The sequence below is a fragment of the Ruditapes philippinarum genome, unplaced genomic scaffold, assembly GCF_026571515.1.
Source record: "Ruditapes philippinarum isolate M1 unplaced genomic scaffold, ASM2657151v2 ctg3431_1_1_1_1, whole genome shotgun sequence".
Lineage (NCBI taxonomy): Eukaryota > Metazoa > Mollusca > Bivalvia > Venerida > Veneridae > Ruditapes > Ruditapes philippinarum.
In genome coordinates, this window is record NW_026864607.1 from 8,933 (window position 1) to 35,211 (window position 26,279).

The 26,279-nt window shown below is 32.1% G+C and overlaps 2 protein-coding genes across 2 annotated transcripts; one reads left to right on the plus strand and one right to left on the minus strand.

Annotated features, from left to right (window-relative positions):
• Positions 1–8,562: 8,562 nt before the first annotated feature.
• Positions 8,563–26,116, plus strand: LOC132726252 (uncharacterized). The gene is made up of 3 exons (XM_060711532.1): positions 8,563–8,632; positions 9,016–9,154; positions 25,593–26,116. The coding sequence occupies exons 2-3, from the start codon at positions 9,110–9,112 to the stop codon at positions 25,944–25,946; spliced, it is 399 nt and encodes a 132-aa protein (XP_060567515.1). The 5' UTR covers positions 8,563–8,632; positions 9,016–9,109; the 3' UTR covers positions 25,947–26,116.
• On the minus strand, positions 12,004–19,517 carry LOC132726254 (uncharacterized). Its single transcript, XM_060711533.1, has 4 exons — positions 19,268–19,517; positions 13,921–14,088; positions 12,672–12,857; positions 12,004–12,393 (listed from the first exon to the last, which is right to left on the minus strand). The coding sequence occupies exons 1-4, from the start codon at positions 19,515–19,517 to the stop codon at positions 12,131–12,133; spliced, it is 867 nt and encodes a 288-aa protein (XP_060567516.1). The 3' UTR covers positions 12,004–12,130.
• Positions 26,117–26,279: the final 163 nt, after the last annotated feature.

Genomic DNA, 26,279 nt, shown 5'->3' on the forward strand with positions numbered 1-26,279 from the left:
CTGGACACTCACATCTAGGTTTTCTCGCTTTTCAGGAGCAAGGCTTGACATCATCCCTGACTTTTGATTGACTAGCCTGTTGGACAGGTGCTTCAGCTCACATGACAAATGCTGTAGGTCATTCAAAAACTTGTTGGTGCCTTGAGAACAATCTGGAATTAGAATTAGTCAAATGACTGTGATCTGCAATGTCATAAAAGCAGTTGATATCTTAATATTTATATTAGTCAGTCGTGATAAAACAAACAATGCTTAAGGACTATGTCTGACTTATGTACAGTTTGATAACTTATAAGGACCAACATTGTTCTCTGAAATACTGAAAGTCAGCAATGACCTAATAATGACAAAATGCTGACTCTGATCAAACAGTGAAGCTACAAAAACTGAAACATATTGATTTCATTGTCAACAATGTTAGTTTTTGTGTGCGATCATATCAATTTGCAGATATTTCTGACTGATTAAGTTTAATGAATGCCTAGCACTAACCTTTCACACAAAAATCCTGCAGATCATTGGTTTGTTTGATCAGCCCCTCTGCAGCAGCCTGTATAGACTTCAGACTGGAAGGTTGCACTGCCATCCTACAATGAGCAGTCATGATATGTAGTAACATATATTAATAAATATTCACAAATATGAATATAAAAAAACAAAACAGAAACAAATTTACTTTTGCAATGAAAGCAAATAAGAAAACAATGTCAAACAGAGCTACTTAACTTTTAAATAGCATTCAAATGTGATATTATTACTTCATTATATTAAAACAAGAGCGATCAGTGATCACATGTGTCGCCTCATGATGGCCAATTTTATGTTGGGACAAGTTTTGTGACAGACGGACAGTGCACAACTAGACTTGGTACTGATCATTTAGGTAAAGTTTGGATAAAATTGCACCAGAAGTTTATGAGGAATAGTCCGGACAAGCTTTTGTGTATCTGGCAACACACAGAACAAGAGGGCCATGATGGCCCTGAGGTCGCTCACCTGTATATAAGCCCCCCACCCCCGGGCCAATTTTTACCCAAGGGCTTTTATTTGTTTATTTGAACAGACTTGGTAGACACCCACAAGAAGATGTTTCATGCTAAACATCTAAGTTCTAGCTCATTGGGTTTTTTTTAAAAGAAGATTTTTAAAGTTTTTACTATACACATATAGTTAAAAACAATGACACCCCTGGGGCAGGGCCAGTTTTGACCCCCGGGCTTTTATTTGAACAAACTTTGTAGATATTTACTTAAAGATGTTTTATGCTTAATATCTAAACTCTAGCTATTTGGGTTTTTTTCAAAGAAGATTTTTAAGTTTTTGCTATACACATATAAAAAAAACTAACATTGATTTATCATAATAATTTACATGTGTTATATAATATATGGCTCGTGAATGCAGAGGGGTCAGATTTCAAGAATATTTAGTGTTAAGGTGTGGGCGTGGCCCTTTCCTCCTGTGGTGATAGTAGTGATGTCATCCTGGGGGTCTGCATGCGCTGTGGGGAGGTATCTGACTCCCTCGGTACTGGACCTTGGTGTAGCAGTACTCATGCTATCCAGGTTCGTTAGGTTCAATATTCTTTTAGTCTGATGTCGCTGTATTCATTCTTTTATCAATCGTTCATATATTTTCTGTTGTAAAGTATGACAACAAAACAATGAAAATCATCAATATGCATTTAAAGTAGCTTTTAATATTTATTTATGAGTTTATGTTAAAAGGCACATTATTTCTTACACATTTATATATTGAAGACAATTTTAATGTATGACAATAATATTGTAAAGTGAGTTTTAAGGATCTTTAAGTTATATTGTATTAATATGTAAAAATAATTCCATAATTTATACTTTTAATTAGTTAATGCAAATATTTTTAAATGTTCATAATCCTGTTCATTTATATTGTTTTAGACATATATGATTGATGTAAAGCGCCTTTGAACATTTTAATGAAAAGGGCGCTATATAAATGTGGTATCTATTATTATATTATTATAAGGAAAGTCAATGACCCCCCCCCCCCCGGTTGGGGCCAGTTTTGACCCCAGGGCTTTTATTTGAACATACTTGGTAGACACCCATTACAACATGTTTCATGCTAAATATCTTAGCTCTAGCTCTTTGAGTTCGTTAAAAGAAGATTTTTAAAGTTTTTACTATATGCATATAGGGAAAATCAATGACCCCCTGGGGCGGGGCCAATTTTAACCCAGGGCTTTTATTTGAACAAACTTGGTAGACACTCATTAGAAAATGTTTCATGCTAAATATCTTAGCTCTAGCTCTTTAGGTTCTTGTTAAGTTTTTACTATATGCATATAGGGAAAATCTATGACCCCCTGGGGCGGAGTCAATTTTGACCCCAGGGCTTTTATTTGAACAAACTTGGTAGACATTCACAAGAAGATGTTTCATGCCAAATATCTAAGCTCTAGCTCTTATGGTTCTTTAAAAGAGAATTTTTTAAGTTTTTACTATATGCATATAGGGAAAATCAATGACCCCCTGGGGCGGAACCAATTTTGAACCCAGGGCTTTTATTTGAACAAACTTGGTAGAAAATCACTAGAAGATGTTTCATGCCAAATATCTTAGCTCTAGCTCTTACGTTTCTTTAAAAGAAAATTGTTTAAGTTTTTACTATATGCATATAGGGAAAATCAATCCCCGGGGCGGAGCCAATAAAGACCCCAGGGCTTTTATTTGAACAAACTTGGAAGAAACTCACTAGAAGATGTTTCATGCCAAATATCTTAGCTCTAGCTCTTTGGGTTCTTAAAAAGAAGATTTTTTAAATTTTTACTATATGCATATAGGGAAAATCAGTGACCCCCTGGGGCGGGGCCAATTTTTACCCCAGGGCTTTTATTTGAACAAACTTGGTAGACACTCACTAGAAGATGTTTCATGCCAAATATCTAAGCTCTAGCTCTTAGGGTTGTTTAAAAGAAGATATTTAAATTTTTTTTTCGGTTGCCATGGCAACCAGAGTTCTGCATGGAATTAAATTCTTTGAACAATTTTTAAAGGTGACCACCAGAGGAACATTCCTGTGAAGTTTGGATGAAATTGGCTCAGTGGTTTATGAGGAGATGTCATTTAAAGCAAAAGTTTACGGACGGACGGACGGACGCCGGACGGGCGGACGCCGGACGGACGCCGGACGAAAAGCGATCACAAAAGCTCACCCTGTCACTTTGTGACAGGTGAGCTACAAAAACACCTTTTTATCAAAGGGCCATAACTCGGCCAAAAATCATTCAACCGGAAAACCCGTGCAATATGCCCTAGGACTTGAGCTACAGATAAATCCTGTATAGTTTCATTGAAATTGCATTAGTGGTATAAGAGAAGTAGTCCGGACAAACTTTAAAAATAAAAATTATTAAATGGCCATAACTCTGACAAAAATCATTGAACCGGAAAATGCTGACAATATGCACAACTAGACTTGGTACTTATCATTCCTGTAAAGTTTGGATGAAATTGCACCAGCAGTGTATGAGGAGTAGTCCGGACAAGTTTTGTGACAGACGGACAGACGACGGAGAAGTGATCCCACACAAAAATCAAAGCTATAACTTTTAATATCTAAATGAAATACTTTATTTATTCCATAGAAATAATCATCATCAACAAGGAATATATTTAAGGGGAGGAAAATGTTTACGTACGAAATGTTTCAAGACAAATTTTTTTGTTAACCAATATAGCATTATTTTACTCATAATTTGCAAATCGTCACATTTTCTTAGTAATTTATTCATTCTCCCTTATATGTGGAAAACTGAAGTGATATATATTTTGCCAGCGAATTAACAATCATTGTCATTTTCCTTAAAAGACCAAAACATTTCATTGTGGGTATATGTCATAAAAAAAGTTTATGCCAATTTAAAACTAAAATTAATATATATAACAAGAGAATATTGGGCTTACAATTAGTATGTATGAATTGAATTTGCAGATCAGATGAAGTTATTACAAATTATCCTGAATGTAAACTTCCGTACACACTGAACCTTATGCAATGAAAAGGAACAACTAGTTGTTCTAACGAGTAATGTCTGGATGTGTACAAAGGATTTTTTTGTTGCTTCAGGCTTTTTCAGTACTTACCTTTGTTTAATTGTAATTTTAACAAATTGAATTAATAAATATTTGAATACAGGTGTGATAAATAATGAATTTTCACTTGAACAGAAGCACTTTTCAGTGCGCTGAGTATACGATTATATCATGCAGTTTTAATTCCAATATATATCAATAAAAAGATAACAATTTTACTACATGTGCTTTCTTTTATCATCACAACAGCACAAAAGCAACAAAGGCTTCCTAAATATAATGAAACACTTGTCACATATAAGCTAATCAGGGCCAGCCTGTTGAATAATTTAACCTTCTGTTTCATATTTACAGATTAAGTCCCTACCTCAAAATGACATCCAGTCCCCCAACACGGACAGCAGGCTTTCACCCAAACAAAACATGAATTTAAACTTCATTTTCAGAAAATGTCTGAACTGCAATTTTAAGTTGATAAACAGAACAGACTATTTTTAGGTCTTGTTACTTATACATCAGACTGGAACAATTTATGTAAATTTTGTAGAAGGTTACTAGGCGATGCTACATGACAAATATCTAAGATAAAAACATTCAAGTTTTCCACAAGATTTAAATGTGTTTTCCTATAGAACTCTACATCAACTATGTGACACACAGAGGGGGGGGGGGACAAATTTGACCCCCATGGACATGATTTATATAAATTTATTACAGGACCTCAAGGTGATGCTACATGGTAAATAGCTAAGCTCTGGACGTTGTTGTTTATGAGAAAAGGATTTTTTTAAGATTGCATTTTTTAGCCTATTTTAGCTCTTGTGACCTACTTAAACATCAGACTGGAACTTTTTATATTAATCTTGTAAAATATGACATGAGGAACAATCTTGCTAAGTTTTGTAAAAACAGATCATGTGGTTAATAAGGAGATCTTATTCAAAGAAATAGTAAACTACTAGCCACAACCCATAAAGTACCATAACTAAAGCTCACCTCTGAGCACATAGTGCTCAGGTGAGCTAAAAAAGTATGGGGATTTTCTAGTCAAGTTTTCACTGACCCAGCATTACCACAGTTACCAAGATGTAGACTGTAAATGCTGTTTTGAGAGAAAATGTCCAAGGGAACACTTTGGTTAAACCAAAGTCGCTGTCACACAAATGATGTTGAAAAAAAGATCATAAGCTCTTCCAAGAAAGCGTTTAGTAGACTTTATGTATGTAGACATATATAAATGTTGTTTATAGATTTCAAAATGTACTTTTGTAATGCAATTTGAAGCATACTTACATCTTTAGTATCAGCCTCCATCATATTCTTTAGATTGTCTGTAGTCATGGTCTCTAACATGTTTTCAGGAGTGTCTGTAGCCTGGTTCTCTAGCATTTTCTCCAGACTGTCTTTAGTCTTTGTCACTAGCCTTTTCTCTAGATTGTCTGTAGTCTTGGCCTCCATCATATCCTCCAGACTGAATAAAATCTCGGCCTCTTACCTGTTTTCTAGAGTGTCTGTAGTCAATGTCTCAAGCATATTCCCGAGACTGTGTGAAGTCTGGGCCTCTGATATGTCCTGTATATTGTCTGTAGTTTGTGTCTTCAGCAAGACCTCTAGATTTTCTGTAGACTGGGCCTATGATACGTCCTGTAGATTGTCTGTAGTTTGGGTCCTCAGCATGACCGCTAGACTTTCTGCAGTCTGGGCCTCTGATATGTCCTGTAGATTGTCTGTAGTTTGGGTCCTCAGCATGACCTCTAGATTTTCTGTAGCCTGGGCCTCTGATATGTCCTGAAGATTGTCTGTAGTTTGGGTCTTCAGCATGACCTCTACATTGTCTGTAGTCTGGGCCTCTAATATGTCCTGTAGATTGTCTGTAGTCAATGTCTCAAGCATATTCCATAGACTGTGTGAAGTCTGGGCCTCTGATATGTCCTGTATATTGTCTGTAGTTTGTGTCTTCAGCATGACCTCTACATTGTCTGTAGTCTGGGTACTCAGCATGACCTCTAGATTTTCTGTAGACTGGGCCTTTGATATGTTCTGAAGATTAAAGCACGTAAAAATAGGGGTTGAATTTGCCAAAAACTGGCGCGGCAAAAAGAAACCGGCCGCTATTTAAAACACTATTACAAAACAAGTTTGGCATATCTATTTAATTTTGTATCGAGAAAAAAATCCCATAAACAAGATATAATTACCGTAAATGGCATGATTTGATATTGGAGGAATTCAAAACACGTCCAAAACAAGTTTCAATATAATAGAGAGATATTTGAGGTTATCAGAAACGGAATTATGTGCAAACTTATGAAAATAATTCCGGTTGTTAAATTACTCATATAACTTGCAATATTTGTAACAATCTTTACATTACTTGCATTTCATTTATGAATTTAGCTGCTCTTTGCGTTTCGGTTCATAAACAGCTTCATGTGAACCAAGCGTTAACTGTTTTAAGCGCTACCCATTTTTCATTGCGACTGTTTATCTTTCACCTTTGTATAGTATAAGCGTTCAATTGCAAGGCTCTGTATAGTTTTTTATCTTTAGATATTGTAAGGAGAATACAACAAAATGCGGAAGGATAAAGTTTATATATATATGTTCATTGCATCTACCATTTTAGTATTATCAATGCTATATATAATTATGAAGGTGAACACAGAGAACACGCTTTTTGTCGAGAAAAAAGTAAGTTTATAAAACGCACTATTTACACACTATTATATTTTCGTTTGATAATAAAATAGTAATTACTTTTAAAAAAACGAGGCGAACTCATACAGACATAAATTGAAATTCACTGTTTCGTAATAGGAATCAAGTTTTTGGTTTTAACAACTTTTTTCATTTTTAACTGGATCATTATATCTATTTAAATAAAGTGAGTACTAAAACTTAATTCGTCCTTTTTAAACCATGTGTCTACTTTTCTGAATTATATGTAGCATTTTATCAGTAGTTATTATTTTGACATGTTCAAAGATTTCCTCCCGATGGAGCATAGATTCACAAGACTTTTTCACTTACACAAACTGCTCATACTATTTCAGTGAAAATAGTTTTGTACCAAACACAAATGTTTGGCGGGACAATCTTTTGCAAGTAACACCAAAAATATTGTGTTCTTTTTTTTTTAGCTTATGTACTTAGAACGAGAGTTAATGATATTAATATTTATGACAACGAATTCGCTGACATTATAATAGATAAACATAATATTAGGTGCAAGGCAATTGCTTACTAAGTACTCTTTACTGTAAGTTGGTAATGTTCATTTTCACATAAATTTATTAATTACTAATGCTATGGGATTAAGGTAGGTCTGTTATTTAATTAATTGATATAAAATGGGTCCATGGACAAACAAATAGTAATCACAGATACCTCAGCAATAAAACAATGAAGAATATTTTGTATTTCTTTATACGTTTAAGTTTGTTTATTATTCATTAAGGTAAGGACATGTTTGAATTGCCCTATAGTGTAATTAGTATCTACTTTACATATTTTAAAATAACAAAAAAATAATTTCCAGCATTTCCGTAAATACCAAATAAAGAAATCAGTGAGTAATTTAATTATTAAAACTGTCATCATTTTTATGTAACATTCTTTTCATAGGAAGAGTATAATAAAGAGACCGCCTATGACAACATTTTGGAAGAAAATCTGTACTTAGAGTATGAACGGTATGTAAATCAATCGTTTTGTTCATAGAACTATCTTATACCAGTTATTTATTAGCAATTAAAATATTTAAATTATGAAATTAATAAAAACAAAACTATTCCAAACTTTTGGTGAATTTGTTATTTTCCAGTATATCAAGAATATATATATTTCAAACGATATTTACAGTGCAGTGTCTTATTCAATATGAAGTCAGCTTTTTACTATTTGTTAACTCACAACCTTTAGGTATGTAACTACGCTGCAAACGAATTGTAACAACATTTCAAGATGTGGACCTAAAGGTGATACGGGCTATGATATTTGTGTTGATCCCTTATATAAACCAAAACGACCCTGTCTCGTTTATTCTTTTGGGTAGGTATATACACACACACACACACACACACACACAAACACACACATATATATATATATATATATATATATATATATATATATATATATATATATATATATATATATATATATATATATATATATAAACTATCTTTAAAAATGCAGAAAACCAATGCTAAACAGATAATATTCTACAGAAAATAGCATAATGACATTTTGTTCCAAAATATTTTATTATTTCTACACACACTATCTACACTATATATGATATTGTTTTAAATCACAAATACATTCTATGTTAAAACATTTATGAGGCTATTGTGTTTTACTTAATCGGATAAATGCATATCTTTCTGTTCTATAAACCATCATGATAATAAATAGCAATCAATATCTTAAATGATTCCTTCTGTAATACAAAATTCACCATTTTATAATTTCTTTCATAGATCACATTATCATTTTCAATTTGAAGATGGCGTTCACAAGACGTTCAACTGTGAAATTCACACATTTGATCCAAGGTACGCTGATAGAGACAAAAAACTGATATTGATTTTCAAATTATAGAAACTTATTCGGTAGAATGAGAATAGAATGATTCATGGATATAATTTTCATTTGGAAATAAAATGTCACCCAGCTTACTCAAATGTTACTTTGGGCGCACAGTCCATTTAAATGCATTGGAAGTTCTTTCGTTAAACAAAAAGTAACAGATGCGTTACTATTTACAAATAGAAACAAAGGCATTCCTTCTTGCAATGAACTTTTAAATAAAAGTTTGATTCCGTTTTAAATGATTTTACTAAAGGTAATAATTAAGCTATGCAACTGAAAACATCATAACGGTTTACGTCAACCTCGTGACAAGCATGAATAATAATTGTGAAATTATTGTTTTCAGTATCCCTTTAGCTGGACATTTCGTTCCAAAACATGTCGAATTCCATCTTATTGGACTATCTAACTATGACCATCACACCATATTTGGATGGGAAATGAAAACACTTGCTTCCATAAGGAGATATCTTAACCATTCATTTGTAAGTTTTTTTTTCTTTGGAGTATTTGTTAATTTGACCCTAACATCACTTCCAGTGTTTATCAGTTTACATTTTATATTATACTGATAATATACTAATTCAATAATCAAGAATCGACGTACAATCGTATCAAAATAAATAAATAAATAAACAATAGCCAAGAAAGGGACATGACCACATTTCTAAAACATAAGAATTATTATTTATTACGATTTACTAGCTGTGTTATATTTGATTTGTCAAAATTGAATCATTCATTATTTTCTATATATAATATCGAAACTGATAATAATCATATATTATATAAATAAATATAAAAAAAAACTATATTTCTATTTCAAATACAATTTTGTTTCGACCAAAAGGAATAATTAATGAATGATTTCAGTTTGTATTTCTTTGTATTTATTTTTTAATTGTTTATCCATCACTTTAGATTTATATTATGTTGGTAATTGTCGAAAAAATAATATAATAAAAAAATCGATGTTTTTTTTTTCATATCCATCTATGTCACATGTTTACGTTTAAAAATATTTGTCTGCCTAAGATTGGTTCTAGTTAAAAGTTATCTATCCGACTTATTGCTAATACTTATGTTGTTATAAATTAAAATTCACAATTGCTACATGTGTTTTTGTACTATTTTGTATAAAAAGTAAAAAAGTAGAGCAACTCCCATGCCCTGTGAAACTCAACTGACACAATATCGTGCAGAAACGTAGCTTTAGTCTTCTTTACTTATTGTAATGTTTAAAACCTCTATATCTTAGGCTAAATACGTGAAAACTTGAAAAAGAATAACTGCATATGTCGGAGGGGGTGTGTGCAACGGGGTAAGATGGGAGGGGTTTGGGGGTTGAATTGGTATTATGGCTGAATTCCAAGAAAAAATGGGTTTAAAGCTGTATTTTTTATTGTGTGTAATAATTCAAGTAGTATTTACATGAAAGTTATTATAAGTAGGGAGGCACTGATAGTGTGTCAAACATTTCGATTGACTGTTAAGAAATTTTCTATCCCGTATGCATAATTTATTGATTAATTCTTACTTCAAATTTAAACGCATTTTATCCACGATATCTCTAATTACGCTGATATAATACAAAACAATTTATTAAAGTTATCCTAATATCAAATTTATTCGAAAGATATGCATTGAACACAACATCTTCCGAATCATGCCGCTTGCCAGTGTTGTTTATTGTTTCAAGATATTACTAGTAGCAACTTTTTTAAGTTGTACATGGTTTTATTTGTACATGACAATTTATTGTTTAATCAGTAAACTACATGCTAATCATTTAATTAACTCTGATTGACACATTAAGCATTTAAAGGAACATTATGATTATTCATCTGCTAAAGTAAAGGTTTTATCATTTAATAAAATGTTGTTGTTTTTTTTCCTATTATTTAGTACATATTTGTGTTAACAGAAAACAATAACTTTATTAAGGTAAGATACCTGTAATGGGTATATTTAGGAACCTGATCAAGCTTAATATTTTATCAAAGTACTATATTTTACTTATCCAATTGCAACTTTTCAAAGACATTTACCATCAAGTTTTCAAATTATAAGCATTTTTATGTGAATACCCCCCTCCCACTAAATTGCCCCCAAAAAAGTGGGGGTAGGGGTAAGGAATATATATGAAAAAACAATTTGCAGCTTTTACTTACAATGTGAGTGTTTATAATGTTTCAAGACATATATTCTGATAACAAAATAACAATAAACTGTTCGACATAATGTATTAATTTCAGCCAAATGACTAAAACCTTATCCAAGATTTCTGAAACTTCAAAAAAAACTCATAAAAATAGATATAACATATTTTATTTTTTTAATATTTGGATTGGGGCAAGCAAATTACTTCTATTACTTTTAATACTCTTCCATAGCAATCAAAATATGGAATTTTCATGACCTCTTTCCACATTACTTTTGTGACAAAAATGTGTTTTACAAAATGATATAAAACATTTCCCGAAACAAAAATGTACAACAAAGCTGTTACCTGTCTTGCTTATCTCTAGGAAAACAGTATAGTTTGTAAAATATGATTATATATGTGTTTGTCTAAACAGAGGCTATACAGTCATTTAAATGAAATATTCAAATATTGTTTTATTATATTTGTCATGTTCACATTCTCAAAAATTTCATTGCTAAACTTTCAAAATCTAACTGGAAAATTATTGAAATTTATTACAAGAATAACTATTTCATCACAAGAAACTACTTGAATGCATTGCACCCTCTCAGTAAAATATTGAAATAATATTTAAATAATTTCACTTCCAAAATTTCAGAACATAATAACACAAAAGCTGATATATAGAGGATATTGAATGAGTGTTCAATGTTCAATACTGAATTTAGTACTGGCGAGCAAATTATTATTACATTCAACGAATTAAATCAATGCAGTAACGAACCTACATAAATATAATATTCTATGTTTCACATGCACAAAGTAAAGACTGTTTAAAGTAAAATTTAATAATTCTTCATTGATACGCCTTTATTATAACTCTAACATTTATGGCGTCTTTATGTTTGTATAACGGAAATGACATCAGATCTAAATATATGCACAGTCGTACAATACCACATTTGTGAAGTCACAACATTAGCACTAGTATATTATAAATTTGCATATATGACATTCACACAATCTTGATACCGTTATAGATTTACTTTTAACACGAATATTGCAACATGAACATTATGATGTCATGATTGATGACATCAGGAAGTTCCCGATCCAGTTCTGGTTGCTCATACGGACACAATTTCCATTTCACAATGTTTTTAAATGACCTCATCATGTAAAAAGCAATAAAATGACTAAACAGTCACAGAGTCACAGAATAAACAGAATCAATGACTGCTTGAACAATACCGAAAAATTGTTGCCACTTTCCAACAGAAAGGAAAGTTGATAAAAGTATTGGGAAATCAAAGTGTCATCCATTATGAGCAATCAGAACAGGGTTTTGGAACTTAGCAAGCCACTTACAGAAATTATCTAAAGATTCATGTACATTTAAGTTATTAACATGTGCACCACGGACAGTCATATAACCATCATCAGTGACTTTTATGCCAGTTATTTGTTGAGCTTCTGCTGCTATTGGCATTGCAGGAGTTACATATTGATTAAATGTAGCAGCAGTCTTTATTTCTTTAGCTGCAATCTGTGTTATATGTGGCATCTGTGAACCTCGAACTGCAATAAATATATTATTATTGTACTGTAAAGTGACAAAAGATGTACCCATATAGGCTAGCATATTGTAATGGTGAAAACTGTTACCCTGTCTGTACAATTACTTTATGCATTAGAAAATAAATTATAGGATTACATACTGTTACTCTCCAGAAATTTAGTATGAAATTGGAATAATGATTATTTCAATACTTTACACAGTTTAAAAATGTGACATATGACTTTTATCTCTTTTCTATATTCAAAATCTGGTTTTAGGAAAGCAAATGTCAACTCACTTAGATCTGTAGTTTCCAAATCAAATGTTATAAATGTAGGATTTTCTGTCTTTACTGGCTTGAACGTTCCCTTAGGAACTGCATCTGGTAAGGTCTGTATATCTGGGTCTGATGTATGACCAATACCTAAAATTGTCACATCATATAGATAGCTTTCAACACAGTGCTTGGAAGTGAAAGGAAAAACTTGCAAATAATATAAGGTTCTGAAGGGTTTTAAGATCCTTATCCATGACTTAAACATCAAGCACCTTGTATCTTACAGTTATTACCATACAAAGTAAAGTATAGCATATGTATTACTTAGGCTTATTGTAATGATCACAATGACAGTGTTATTTTATTTTTTTCTGCAGAAGAAAAGTGCTTCTGAATCTAGTGCTGCATGCAAATAAATGATAAACACACCTTCAAACATAAAACAAAAGCACCGCTAGGCGGGGCATTATATGCCCGAAATTACTTTAGCTGTAGGTTGATTAATGCTTGAGTTATTGAGCGAAAACTGTTTCCAGTTTAAAGGTGATAGTAACCTTGATCTATGACCATGTGACCCCAAAATCAATAGGGGTCTTCTACCCAATATGGACAATTATCATATGAAGTTTGAATACTGTGGGCTAAATGGAACTTAATTTATGCTCCGGAAACCAAATTGCTAACGGACGGACGGGCAGACGGACGCCAGGGGGTATAACATAATATGTCCGAAATTCTTTCGGGCATATAAAAACAAGAGCTGTCACAGAATGTGACAAATGCCCCCGAAAGATTCTAGTTATAAACCATATATTACATATTAAGTGTGGTGATAAAAATAGACAAAGTTCGAACCTAAGCAGTGACCTTTAAGTGAGACAAAAAAACCTGTGTCTTGTTCACAACACATTGTCCATCTACGGTGATTTTATATTTTTAAATAAAAATTGAAACTTTAATGTATATGGAAGTTACAGAGCGGACACTGTATATAACATTAACATAGAAAAAGTTTAAACCTCAGCAGCCCCTGTGGTGGAAAATGTTTAACATGAATGATGGCACAATGTATTGAAAAAACTATAAATATATTTTACACATTTAATGTATTTAACTGAGAAGTGGTAAATTATTTTTCGTATGAAGCAGTAAAAAACAATTGACAATAGTCTACAATGGCTTGTTATTTAAATGGCATAAACATTTTTTTAGATACTGAATTCTCAAATAAAGAGATGTAAAAATGTTATTGTGGTAACAAGTTAATTACATACTCCATTTCTTTTTTTGTAAGCCTCTTCAGCTGACCGTCTCTGTGATTCTGTTGAGACAGCTTCTATCACTTCACCAGCCCTTCTCTCCATTTCCTTAAGATTTTCTAGGCTTATCAGCTTAAGATCAAGAGTGGCAAGGAAATTGTAAACTTTGACAATCATTGCTGTAAATATGACAGAAACAAATAGCAGTCTCAATCAAATTAGATGGTGTTTGTGCATAAACCTTAAATGATAATTTTTTAAATACTTAATAACCTTTTAACTGTTGAGTAATGCTTGATTTTTTTATTTTCTAGCACATGAATAAGATTTTATAAAGATTAAAATCACTGAGTTCACTAACATGAGCCTACTGTGATGTGTGAAGTAGAGTATTCTAAGACATTCAAGCTGCATATCTCAAGTTTAGCTGACGAGAAAATTAAAATTGAGAGAGAAGGTTACGTATATTGTATTTTTACATTGGAAGTAGCAAGTCGTACAGGCTCGTACTGCTAGTCAAAGTTTCTAGCTGTGAGTCACAGATGACTAGCATATGGGCTAGCCGTACAGCATTTTTTCAATGAAAAATAAATGCAATGATGAAGCCAGTTACTTGCACTTCTTATTAAATTTTCAGCCAGTTACTCACATTTCTTATGACATGTTACTTAATTGCACTTCTTATTATCGATACATTTTTACAAATAATGAACATACATATTTCTATTAATTGATTTTAATGATGATGTTCGGCAATTTATATTATGGCGAGATATCGGCAGAATAACATGTAACAATTTTAACACTGGTCACATAAAAATATGCCATTACCGTGAAATAAGTGATGACGCGGAATTAGTGATGTTGAGTATATAATAAACAGTTTTTGTGAGCCGGTGTAAATTCTGTGATATTTACAAGTTACAATTATTAAAAATACTTTGTCATTATCTAGTGCCTCGGGGCCTGGCTGACTAACATTCTAAAATATCTAAATTTGTTTCAAATAAAAAAATAATAATTACCAAATCCAACCTTTGTGTTTATTTCAAAGCAGGGCATCCCCTTCGTTTTGTTCAAATTGTTGTCATGGTGTGTTGTTCCATATGAAAGCAAATTTACAGCTCCTCACTCAAAATTCGAACACATAACATACAGATAGCCATCCAAGCCCTTTTGCAGCTCAAACACAATGTTGTCGCTTGTGAGAATAAAGGTCCAAGACGAAATTCCTTGCAGTGAGCTAAATTTCTAACTAAAACGTCGAACTCAATCAATGTCAATCACCCGTCTACCTTTTTTCCACCCACCTGCCGATCCTTTCAGTCGGTGTTTATAAATTGGAAAATTAGCAATTTTGCACTTACAAATGCTCAATACGTTAGGGTAATTATGATTCACAAGAATATTAGGTTCTTTTCACAATTTGCGTTTGTTTTTGGCCTTGTAACGGCCTTTTCTGTCTCTTACTTTCATTTTCACTTTTGCGTTCTATTTTCTGAAATCGTGACGTCATATAGGGGTTTCCCAACCTGGTTTCACAGCAACGGGGTCTTTACGAATTATCCGTTTACAAACAAAATATTTTTTTTTTTGATAATTTAATTTTCATTTTATCAAAAACTAAAATTCTATTTGTACTGGATATAAATATACGGATAATTTATTAATTTAGAAATAAAAAATAAATATGTTTACGGAAACGGGCGAGAGGTAACGGATGTGCCGATAAGTTACGTAGAATGCCGACATGGCACGGAAAAACCCGATTCTATTACAGGGATCTTACCTTAAAACAGCAACATACGAGAAGTGAATCTTCTATTGTATTACATGCACTGGTCGAAAAAAAAAACGCTTTCTATCCGTTTTTACGTTCATTCCATACCTTGAGAAGTCAACTATTGTTAAGGTTCCTAAGGAGTATTTTAACATGCTTCTGTGAGTGACCTCTTATGAAAGCTAGTGCTTTTCTTATTGTATATGAACTGAAGTGGCAAGTTGGAGTTAAAAATGTTGAACTTGTATGTTGCCTTTTATGTGAAAGATGTGCGCTGTATGAAATTTCAGATGAAAAATTAAAAAAAAAATAATAGAAAAAACAAATCATAAACAAGATACAAAAAACAGATGTTGTTGAAAAGACGATCGCTTTTTGGAATGAAGATACAATAACTATGTCCAACTCCTAATTGTAAATATATAATTATTAAAATTAAGTTCAAATAGGAACATTAATATAGATACACACTTATTTTGTATACGACAGCTCTCTCTTCTCATAGGTAAATTTGTACAACAGATGTGGTAATGAAAACAATTGAACCTTTACTGCAAATAGTTATTTAATCGCACCAAAAACCCAGCGTATTTTGATCTGTAAGCGTCTATGTATATCGAAGCAAAAAGGTACATGCTATGCAACTCAGTAATGATAATCCTTGTAGAATTAAGAAGAATTATGAAGGAAACGAAATTATCTATATTAATATAAGCTTGTTTTAAGCGATGTTATTCACCGACACAAAACCAGTTGCCGTCAGTTTACCTTCCATATATATATTTTTTTTTTCAAATTTCAGATTTAGGCCTCTGTAGTTTTGATGACATGTTTGTCGGTCATATCTTCACATCTTCGATACAAAATATGCAATTGTTATCGAATATTTATGACATAATCAATAAAATACGCTCAGTCTTACGTTTGTTTACAATAATTAATCACCTATTATTCCGTATCGTATGATCACACCTCGCTTATAGAAACATCGCACCGCTATACGTTGACCCGCTGGTAATTTGCAAATTAGAACTCGCATTTAGATTATTCTACTTTTCGTAAACTCTAAGAACATCTTTTTCCTTGTTCTTTTTGTAAAACATTTTTGCTCATCTGAAGGCTTGCAGCTTTAAAACAGACTAAAATCTAAAATATGTATCCACTTGTTTAATGAACATCATGAACGCATTGCATTTATTATATTTCTGAAATTGTTTATTATATATGTGGGTTTTTTGATTCCTGCAAAAATAATATAAAACTGAAAACAATAGAGACAGAATCGAAGTCGTTTTGACTTGTAAAACCACTAATACTTGGATTGTTATAAGAAACAAAACAGGTGTTTGCTTGAAATTTAAAATGTATATGGATTCTAGCAAGCAAGCGCATGAGGCAAAGTTCTACAACTCTTCTATGACATTTAGTCAGGGTTATGCCCATTTTTTTAAAACTCGTTTAAGGTCTACTGTTTTTACTTCATATTATTATAAACCACATTTCTATTGCACTGTTTTCATAAATAATATATGTTCAAGAGTGATTTACATAAATCTGATAAAACACAATCATTTATATGACATAAGGTACACTAATAATTTAATGAACCTATTAAACAATAATCTAAAACCAGTAAAGGATGGTTAGGAATACAGACACATTTGGTTTAAAATCAAGGCTCATTTTAACAAAAAAATAAATCCTATAAAATATTTGAACGAAATAAGATTGTTTAAAGGAACAATCAAAAGTAAAAAAAAAAATAAACTATAAAGTCAAACCCTTACACACAAAATGGAATACACAATTAACACTGGTTATGTAGCCAAAGTTGTTCATGTATGTTGTTTTATGAAACTAACGTCATAGAATTATTATAATGTGTTTTGAGAGCTCTCTTAAAACTTCGCAAGGTATTACAATCTCTAATGCCAGGTTGTATAGCATTCCATAATGTCGTTGCGGCTGTCTAGAAGCGCCTGTCAGCATATCCCACTGTCCGAGATTTAGGCAAAACTAATGTCACTGAGTTATTCTAGGACCTCAGATTTATTGCTGGAGTGTAGACGTCTATCATGTATTTTATATAAGCTTCTGACTGGGATTTATACGTACCAGTCAAAATTTTATATTCGACCCGATAATCTACCGGAAGCCAGTGAAGTTCACGTAAGATATTTGAGTGTTTCTGCTCACAATTCTTGCTGTTGTATTTTGAACATGTTGTAACTTGGTTATTGACTGCTAATGTAAACTTGGACCTTGTTTTGCATGTGACAAAGAAAACCAAGGTTGTGTAGGTTCATCTCCATTTAATCAAACTTTAGATACATCAGTAGTAATGTAATGACAACCTAAAACATATTATATCAATAAGAAAAACATTCAAACAAGTGAATTACATTACAATGCATTTTATACATCATTCCAGTCTAATTCCAGCATTCAGATATGCAATAAATTCACATGACAGCAAATTCAGCGACATCTTAAAATAATGACCATCTAATGACAAACATAAATCAATACAATAGAATATAAACCTACCAAAATATGGTATGACTGTTTCCCTCACATTACAATAAACCTCCTTTCACACATGCGATATTAGTCTAAATTGCTGCAAAGTTAAGATATCAATAAAGACAGAAATAATGTGCATATTGTTTCAAGTTAATTAAATAAAGAGTTAATGAATATTACCCATTGTCGCCATTCTAATTTTACAAAACTCCACATAAGTAAATACCAAAATTTACAATAAATTATTGAAACAAATAATTTATCAAAATGGCAAAAAAGAGTAATTAATGCACAGTTCAACTAAGTAAATATAAAATAGAATAAAACAAAAAAAATACAAACTATCATAGAGTTCCATTGAGATCCACAATACAACGAAACAACCTGCTATACCATAACAATGATGTTCACCCTCAGAACAACCGTGACCAAACTGAGGTATCTCAACAGTAAAAAATAATCATTTACAACAATACACAAACTATGTTCAACCAATGAAAGCAAAGCTTCTGGGATAGACAACTGAACGTAATGAACACACAATCCAAATAATGATTATTCTCAACTTCGTGTATATAACTTTCGGTATAGCTAAAGTCCGTCTAAAGTCAGTATGGTTACACTTAGAGACTCCATATAGCAGTGCACTACAGTAGTTTAACCTAGAGTTAAAAGTGAATTTACTAGCGATTGTGTTGCTTTAACAGTAAGATAGGGTCTGGTATGACCAATTTGTCTTACAGACATTATTTACATGTTGTTCAATCTTCATGTTCGAGTCAAGAAATGCACCGAGATTGCGTACACTAGATGATTGACTGATTTTCGAAACGTCGGCAGTCATTGAAACACCTAAAACAGGTTGTGCGTTATGTTCCGATGAGAATATGATCAACTCTGTTTTGTCGTCGTTTAGCTTCAGCATGTTGACATTCATGCATCTTACACTACATCGAGACGTTTTTCAATACGGTTTATATTATCGTTAATACTAGTAACTGGTATGAAGGGAAATAGAGTTGAGAGTCATCTGCGAAGAAATAGTTCATTTTTACGGCAGATTTCTCCAACAGGTTTTGTATACACCACATAGCTCTTGGGTCCCAGGGCAGACACTTTAGGTACACTGTACTCCATGTGGACTGACTGTGAGAGCTTGTTGTTTATGCATACAGTCTGGTATCGGTCGGTCATGTATGACGTTATCCACGCGAGTGGCTTGCCTGTAATTCCAAAATGTCGTTCAAGGCGGCGAAGGAGCGTTTCGTTAACAATTGTATCAAAGGCAGCAGACAAATCAAGCATCATGATAATAGTCAAATTGTTATTATCCAAAGACTGTAGGATGTCATTTTGAACTTTTAACAATGCAGACTCTGGCGAATGGAACTCGCGATAAGCAGATTGGTTGACCTCGTGTAGATCGTTTGTCTTCGGATTGCTCTCAATTCGTGCGTCAACGACCTTTTCGAAGATTTTAGACAGGAATGGCAAGTTAGACACAGGCCTAAAGTTTTTTCAGTTCGTGAGGATCTAGATTTGTCTAGATTTGGTTTCTTTTGAAGTGGACTTATTCGTGAGTGTTTGAACATTTTTGGTACATAAGCGGCGTCCAAGGACACGCTTATGAAACTGGTTATCACTGATAATAGTTCATCTAGGCATTCTTTTAAAGCCATATTTTTGGCGCCCGAGGCCGAGTGGTTAAGGTCGTTGACTTCAAACCACTTGCCCCTCAACGCTTTGGGTTCGAATCCCGACAGGGACTTTGGATTCTTTCATGTGAGGAAGCTATCAAGCTAGCTTACGGAACGTCGGTGGTTCTACTCGGGTGCCCGTTCGTGCCTGAAATAATGCATGGAAGAGCACCTGAGGTCTTCATCCACCAGTAAAGCTGGAACGTCGCGATATGACCTATACTGTGTCAATGTGACGTAAAACCCAAAACAAACAAAAGCCATGTTTAAATGGGATCTAACTCACATAATTTGGTTGCTGACTTTTTAATCAATGCTTTCACTTCTTCTTCTGTGGTTGAAGCAAACTCAGTATATTTGACACCTGTTTATTCAGATTCAATATATACATTGTTTAGGTACCGATCGTGTTTGAGAACGTATGTTATTCCTTATTGTTTCAATCTTTCTAATAAAGAAGTCACTGAATTTCTTTGCAAGGCGCTCTGAAGATGAATCAGATGTTAGAATCACTTCATTTGTATCTCTAAGTAAATAAGTAGTGGTGTAACAAGTCAAAACAACTCTGATTCCGCCATGATTGTTTTTAGTTTTATATTATTTTTGCAGGAATCAAAAACCAAAACATATAAAAAAACAATCTTAAAATATAATATATACAATGCATTCATAATGTCCATTGAAAAAGTGGAGACATCTGTTTAGATTTTTGTCTGTCTTAAAGTTGTAAGTTTTCAAATGAGCAAAGTTGTATCATCAAAACAACCATGAATAAAATAGTCTTAGAGCTTACGAAAAGTACAATAATCTCATTGCAAGTAATAATTTGCATATTACTGTATAGGTACTAATTAATTTTTTTCGCAATATTTATCACAGTATTTATACTGTGTGTTTAACGCAATATAAGTACGTTTTTTCACATTGTTACCTAGAAATGTACGTGGGTTATTTGTGTTATTTGCAAAATGTAAATTACTTTCTATGTTCACTTGGCACCTTACTTAAAAAATCATGAAAATCTGAATTAATCTTGAGGCATGCAGCTTTTATGTATTTTAGTAATAATAAAACTAAGGCAGCTCAACATGAAAGCAAATGGATAATCATAATGTTCCTTTAAATGCTTAAGAAAACATAACTTTGTTGAATACAAAATCAAGTTAAAAATTTGACCTGTTTATTTTGCTTGTGACGCTTATTTCCTGTGAGCTTATTGCTCTGTATTTTGAATACTTGAGGGAAAACTGAAAATGTATATAAGCAGGCTGATATAACTTTTTCAAAATATATTTTACATGGAAAATAATCTTAATGTTTCGAAAATCCAATTAAAGTATTTTGAGATCTTTTGAGGCTTAGAATATGGAGGAAGGGTTGTAAGTTTGAGCCGTGTTAAATACACGCACTTTCCGATTTTTAAACAAAATCACTTCATAGTAAGTTCTATTAAATTGAAAACAATCTAATTAATGAGACCAAAAGAGAATAACAAATATGAACTATTTCTCACTCGCACGTTGTCACCTATCTCGCACCAATCAGATGATTAACATGCAACGTACTGATAATATAATAAGATTACATAACAAATTGGCCAGTAAATGTTGTAGAATAAAATATTACTGCTTCACAGGATAAGTTTTCAAAATTGTTGTTTGTCTGATATCCCTTTATTGTATAGTTTGTGTTTTTTTATAATTGTTTATACAGCTATGAAGTTTATATATAATGTCCTAGTTAAAGATGCAGACTATTATTTTAAGTAATGGCTGCTGTGCTATATATATATATATAGCTTTTTGTTTAAGCGTAACTGTCACAAAAGCGGCATGGTGAGCATTTGTGATCGCTTTTCGTCCGGCGTCCGTCGGACCTTCCGCCCATTGTCGGTCCGTCCATAAACTTTTCTGTAAACGACATCCTCGCATAAACCCCTTAGCCAATTTGATTCAAACTTCACAAGAAAGTTTCTTTGGTAGTCAATTTCAAAATTATTTTAAGAATTAAGTTCCATGCAGAACTCTAGTTGCCATGGCACCGAAAGAAAATAACTTAACAATTCTTCTTATAAAATCGAAATAGCTAGAGCTTAAATATTTGGCATGAAACATCATCTAGTCAGTGTCTACAAAGATTATTCAAATAAAATTCTTGGGTCAAAAATGACCCCGTCCTAAGCGGTCATTGATTTGTCTTGTACACTATATAGTATGAATTTAAAAAACGTGTTTAAAAAAAAACACAAATAACTAGAGCTAAAATATTAAGCATAAAACATGTTGTAGAAAGTGTCTACCAAGTTTGTTCAAATAAAAGCCATAGGGTCAAAATTGGCCCCGCCCCAGGGTATCATTGATTTTCCTAATATGTATATAGGGAAAAAAAATTTAAACGCCAAAAGAGCTAGCGCTTATATATTTAGCATGAAACATCTTCTTGTGTGTGTCTTACATGTCTGTTCAAATAAAAGACGTGGGGTCAAAGTGGGTCCCGTTCCCGGGATCATTGATTTTCCTTATTTGTATAAAGACATTTTTTAAAAAATCTTCTTTTAAATAGCCCAAATATCCAAAGCTTAGATATTTATCATGAAACATCTTCTAGTAAGTGTCTTCCAAGTTTATTCAAATAAAAGCACTGGGCTCAAAATTAAGTCAACTTTAAAAATTAAGTAAACAGGGATAAAGGGTCAAAATGGCTTTCCTGTTTAGTACCCAAAGTTATGTAGATGTTTAAATTACACTTCAACGTTTATTATAAATAATATAAATGAGAAAATGTATTCAAAAAGTATAAGTGCTTGACAAAATGTTTTAATTGACGTTTAACACAATTTTGAAGATACGTCCCAACGGGTATGGAATTTAGAGAGGAAACATTTACTTAATCATCATTACAAAACAGGAATGTTCATAAACATTTTTTTAAGAATAGCAATCGCTTATGTTTACTATTGCATTAAAAATGCACGATGTATGCAAATCTCGCAGAGACGATGATTTTGCTTTAAAAGTACCATGTTAAATATGCGTTGTCATAATTATGTTTTCTAGAAAGAAAATACGATACTGGCATCAGTGATAGCTGTATAAGCATCTTAAGTATATCATAAGAAAAAAATGTATAATGAAAATGTTAATACTTATGTACTCAGATAATCTATATCTATTTGATAATTATTTTTAGTTTAAATATAAAATTTGATCTGTTCTAAACCAATATGTTATGCATGATATTAACACCAATGTTTCATAGTTATGCAAAATTGTATATATGTTTTATTGTTAGCTTTCACTTTATAACATTGTATTATTATGTAAATCACTTAAATGTGGAAATAAAGAGTATATATACTTCAGGTTATATATTTAGAGACATCGTGGACAAATAGCGTTTAAATCTGAAATAAGAATATATCAAAAGATAATGCTTAAAGAATAGAAAATTTCTTAACAGTCACTTAAAGTGTCCTGACACAATATCAATGCCTCCTTACTTTAATACTTAAAATAATTCTCACAACAGGAATACAGCATTTAACCCATTTTTTTCTGGGAATCGAGGCATAACTTCTTATATCTATCCCCCCCCCCCCCTTTCACCCCGTTGCACACAACCTGTCCGACATTTGCACTTTATTGTTCAAGTTTTGAGGTATATAGCCTTAAATAAGCTATAGGATTTATAGAAATTGCATGAGGTAAAGCAAATATTGTTTTTTCCAGCAGAAAGTTCTACATGAAGCTACGGTTCTGCACAAGATTGTGCCAACTGTTTTTCATGGGATATGAATTAGAGAAAAGAAAGCCTAACACAGCACAATTTAAAATGTTGCAGGCTCGGTTTAATTGAGCCTGTTCATGGAAGGCACTGTCAATTGCAAACGACAGTCCACGCCCCCTAGCACCGGCTTAAGCAGAATTTAACATGACAGATGCTGTACGTCTTTACTTTCAACACAAAACAGTACAGAAATACGTGTAGAAATTGTAAATATTAACATATAACAACTAAAGTAATAATGATCGGTCGGATACGAAATCTTTTAACTAGAACCAGCATACGGCAGACAAATATGTTAAAACATAAAATTGTGACATAGATGAACATGAAAAAATCGAAATTTGATTATGTTATATTTTCGGCAATTACCAACATAATGCAATCTTTGATGATAAATAAACATAAAAATCGTTTCAAATACAAAACATACTTTATATTTTTCGTAAATTTAAGAATTACAAAATGTTTGTCTAAGTCGGGTTTTTGTTAGTCTAGCAGATTGGGGGTTGACATAAAACCAATGCTTGAATTGGTTCACATATATTTCTGCTTTATTTACCAGTGGGTCCACTCAAAGACATATACAAATATTTATACACAGTTTGTATACCACTGTACAATACCCTATAATACTGTCTGGATCTTGTTTGTAAAACAAGTACCTTGACAAAACATATATGGAGATGATTTTAACAAACAAACATTTCTATCTATAAACAAATAAAATAATATTACATTTGTTATCAAACAAATGTACCGAAATAATCTGTCGAATAACACAAATTCCGTAAATAAATAACATTCAGAGCATGGTTGAGGTCCAAAACTTAGGCAGACCTAAAAATGTCTGCCTATGTTTCATGGTCTGCCTAATGCTGATTCAAACCATTTCATGTTTAAATGTTGAATTCTGCTCAAGCCGGTGCTAGGGGGCGTGGACGGTAGTTTGCACTTGACAGTACCGTCCATGAACAGGCTCAATCAAACCGAGCCTGCAACATTTTCATTTTGCCGTGTTGGGCTTTCTTTAGGGATTCTCTAATTTATCTACTTTTTAAATATTATTTAGGTTTGCCTTAACCTGATAATATATATAATATATTAATCATGTAAGAATTCGTCTATCCCTTACAGCATATATATTTGTATGGATAAATAATATATATCTTAATCTTACATAAATCATTGTCTTCAGAATCATGCATCTAGGGTAAAATATATCGCACCTTGGAGGTCAAATGCTCTCATATTAGCAATCAAGATCAGACATGTTTTTCGGTCTCGTACATTATCTTTTCTATGTCTCGTACATTATTAATAATAAAGCGATCATTTTCATTACTCTATCAATTTTATATATAAGGGTGTATGAGGTTTCAATGTTTTTAATGTTTTTATTATCAGAAGTAGAAGTATAGAAACATATAGAATACTTCATCTTGAAAGCGTCGTGGCTACGTCTTAGGCGTTTGTGTTTCATAAACAGTAAATGAGATTTAAATTTCATTAAATTATCTTTATCATTTACGTTCAGGGATATATAACAATATCTCATTTTGTCAAAATAAATTACCACTCAGCAACGTCAATGAAGTTGCACCAAGGTTTGTAATATTAAAAATTTGCATCTAACTATCAATTGTTGGGAAGCGATTTTTGTAGAAACCAGCATTGACAATATGACAAAATGGATAAGTTTTTGTAAAAATGCGTCAATTGAAATGCAGGAAATTGTTAACTGAAAGGTTTTTAAATTATATCTTTGCAGATAAACGTAGTGAAAATACGATTGTTTAAGCTATCTTTTTTTTGCTACAAATGTCAGCTTTGTTCTTTATTATTTTTTCTTGGTTATAAATTAAACGTGTGCTATTATAATTTTTTTATTACTTTGCAGACAACATTGGATATCCTTAAACTCGATATTGAAGGAGATGAATGGAAAGCTATTCCGCAAATATTATCGACAATTTCAAATAAATATATCAAGCAAATAGTTCTTGAAGTTCATTTCGGCAGACATACTAATAGGCTTCAGGACGATGGTTATAGGAGCTTCAACTTGAATAATTGGGGTGATACTGATTCATTTACACAAATTAATGTTCTAAAACAGTTAAAACACCATGGATTTAATATATTCAAATGGGCAATCAATCCAAGATCAAAACTTCGACTTCAACATTCAAGTAAAGGCAGTGTTTTTACAATGCATATTATATCATTGAAAAATATCAATGTACTAAATTGAAACAAATAACAAAATCAAACATTTTTTACGTATATAAACTTTTAGAATGCTGTGCTTCACATGTGTTTATGTCTTCTTATTTTCGTTGTTTACTTTCTTGATTGTCTGACAAAAGAAATATTTAAACAAATACATTAACTAAAAAGCAAGGTCTTCATACTTCAGTGTGGAACATTTTTTATCATTATTTTTGTTTAAATTGTAACATCATCATTGATATTGATACTTATAATTGTTTTTTATAATGGTAAAATAATATATCACTTTAACTGAGCCTAATAATTTACAAGGTTAAAGGAAAACAAAACAATATATATTTACTCTTTAAAGATA

Coding starts and splice junctions, on each gene's coding strand:
- LOC132726254 (XM_060711533.1), bottom strand. CDS start 19,517: ATGCTTGATTTGTCTGCTGCCTTTGATACAATTGTTAACGAAACGCTC. Junction 14,089..19,267: donor ACCTGTTGGAGAAATCTGCC/GTAAAAATGAAC, acceptor TCATATTTACAG/CAATGATTGTCAAAGTTTAC. Junction 12,394..12,671: donor TTTGGAAACTACAGATCTAA/GTGAGTTGACAT, acceptor TATTTATTGCAG/TTCGAGGTTCACAGATGCCA.
- LOC132726252 (XM_060711532.1), top strand. CDS start 9,110: ATGAAAACACTTGCTTCCATAAGGAGATATCTTAACCATTCATTT. Junction 9,155..25,592: donor GATATCTTAACCATTCATTT/GTAAGTTTTTTT, acceptor ATTACTTTGCAG/ACAACATTGGATATCCTTAA.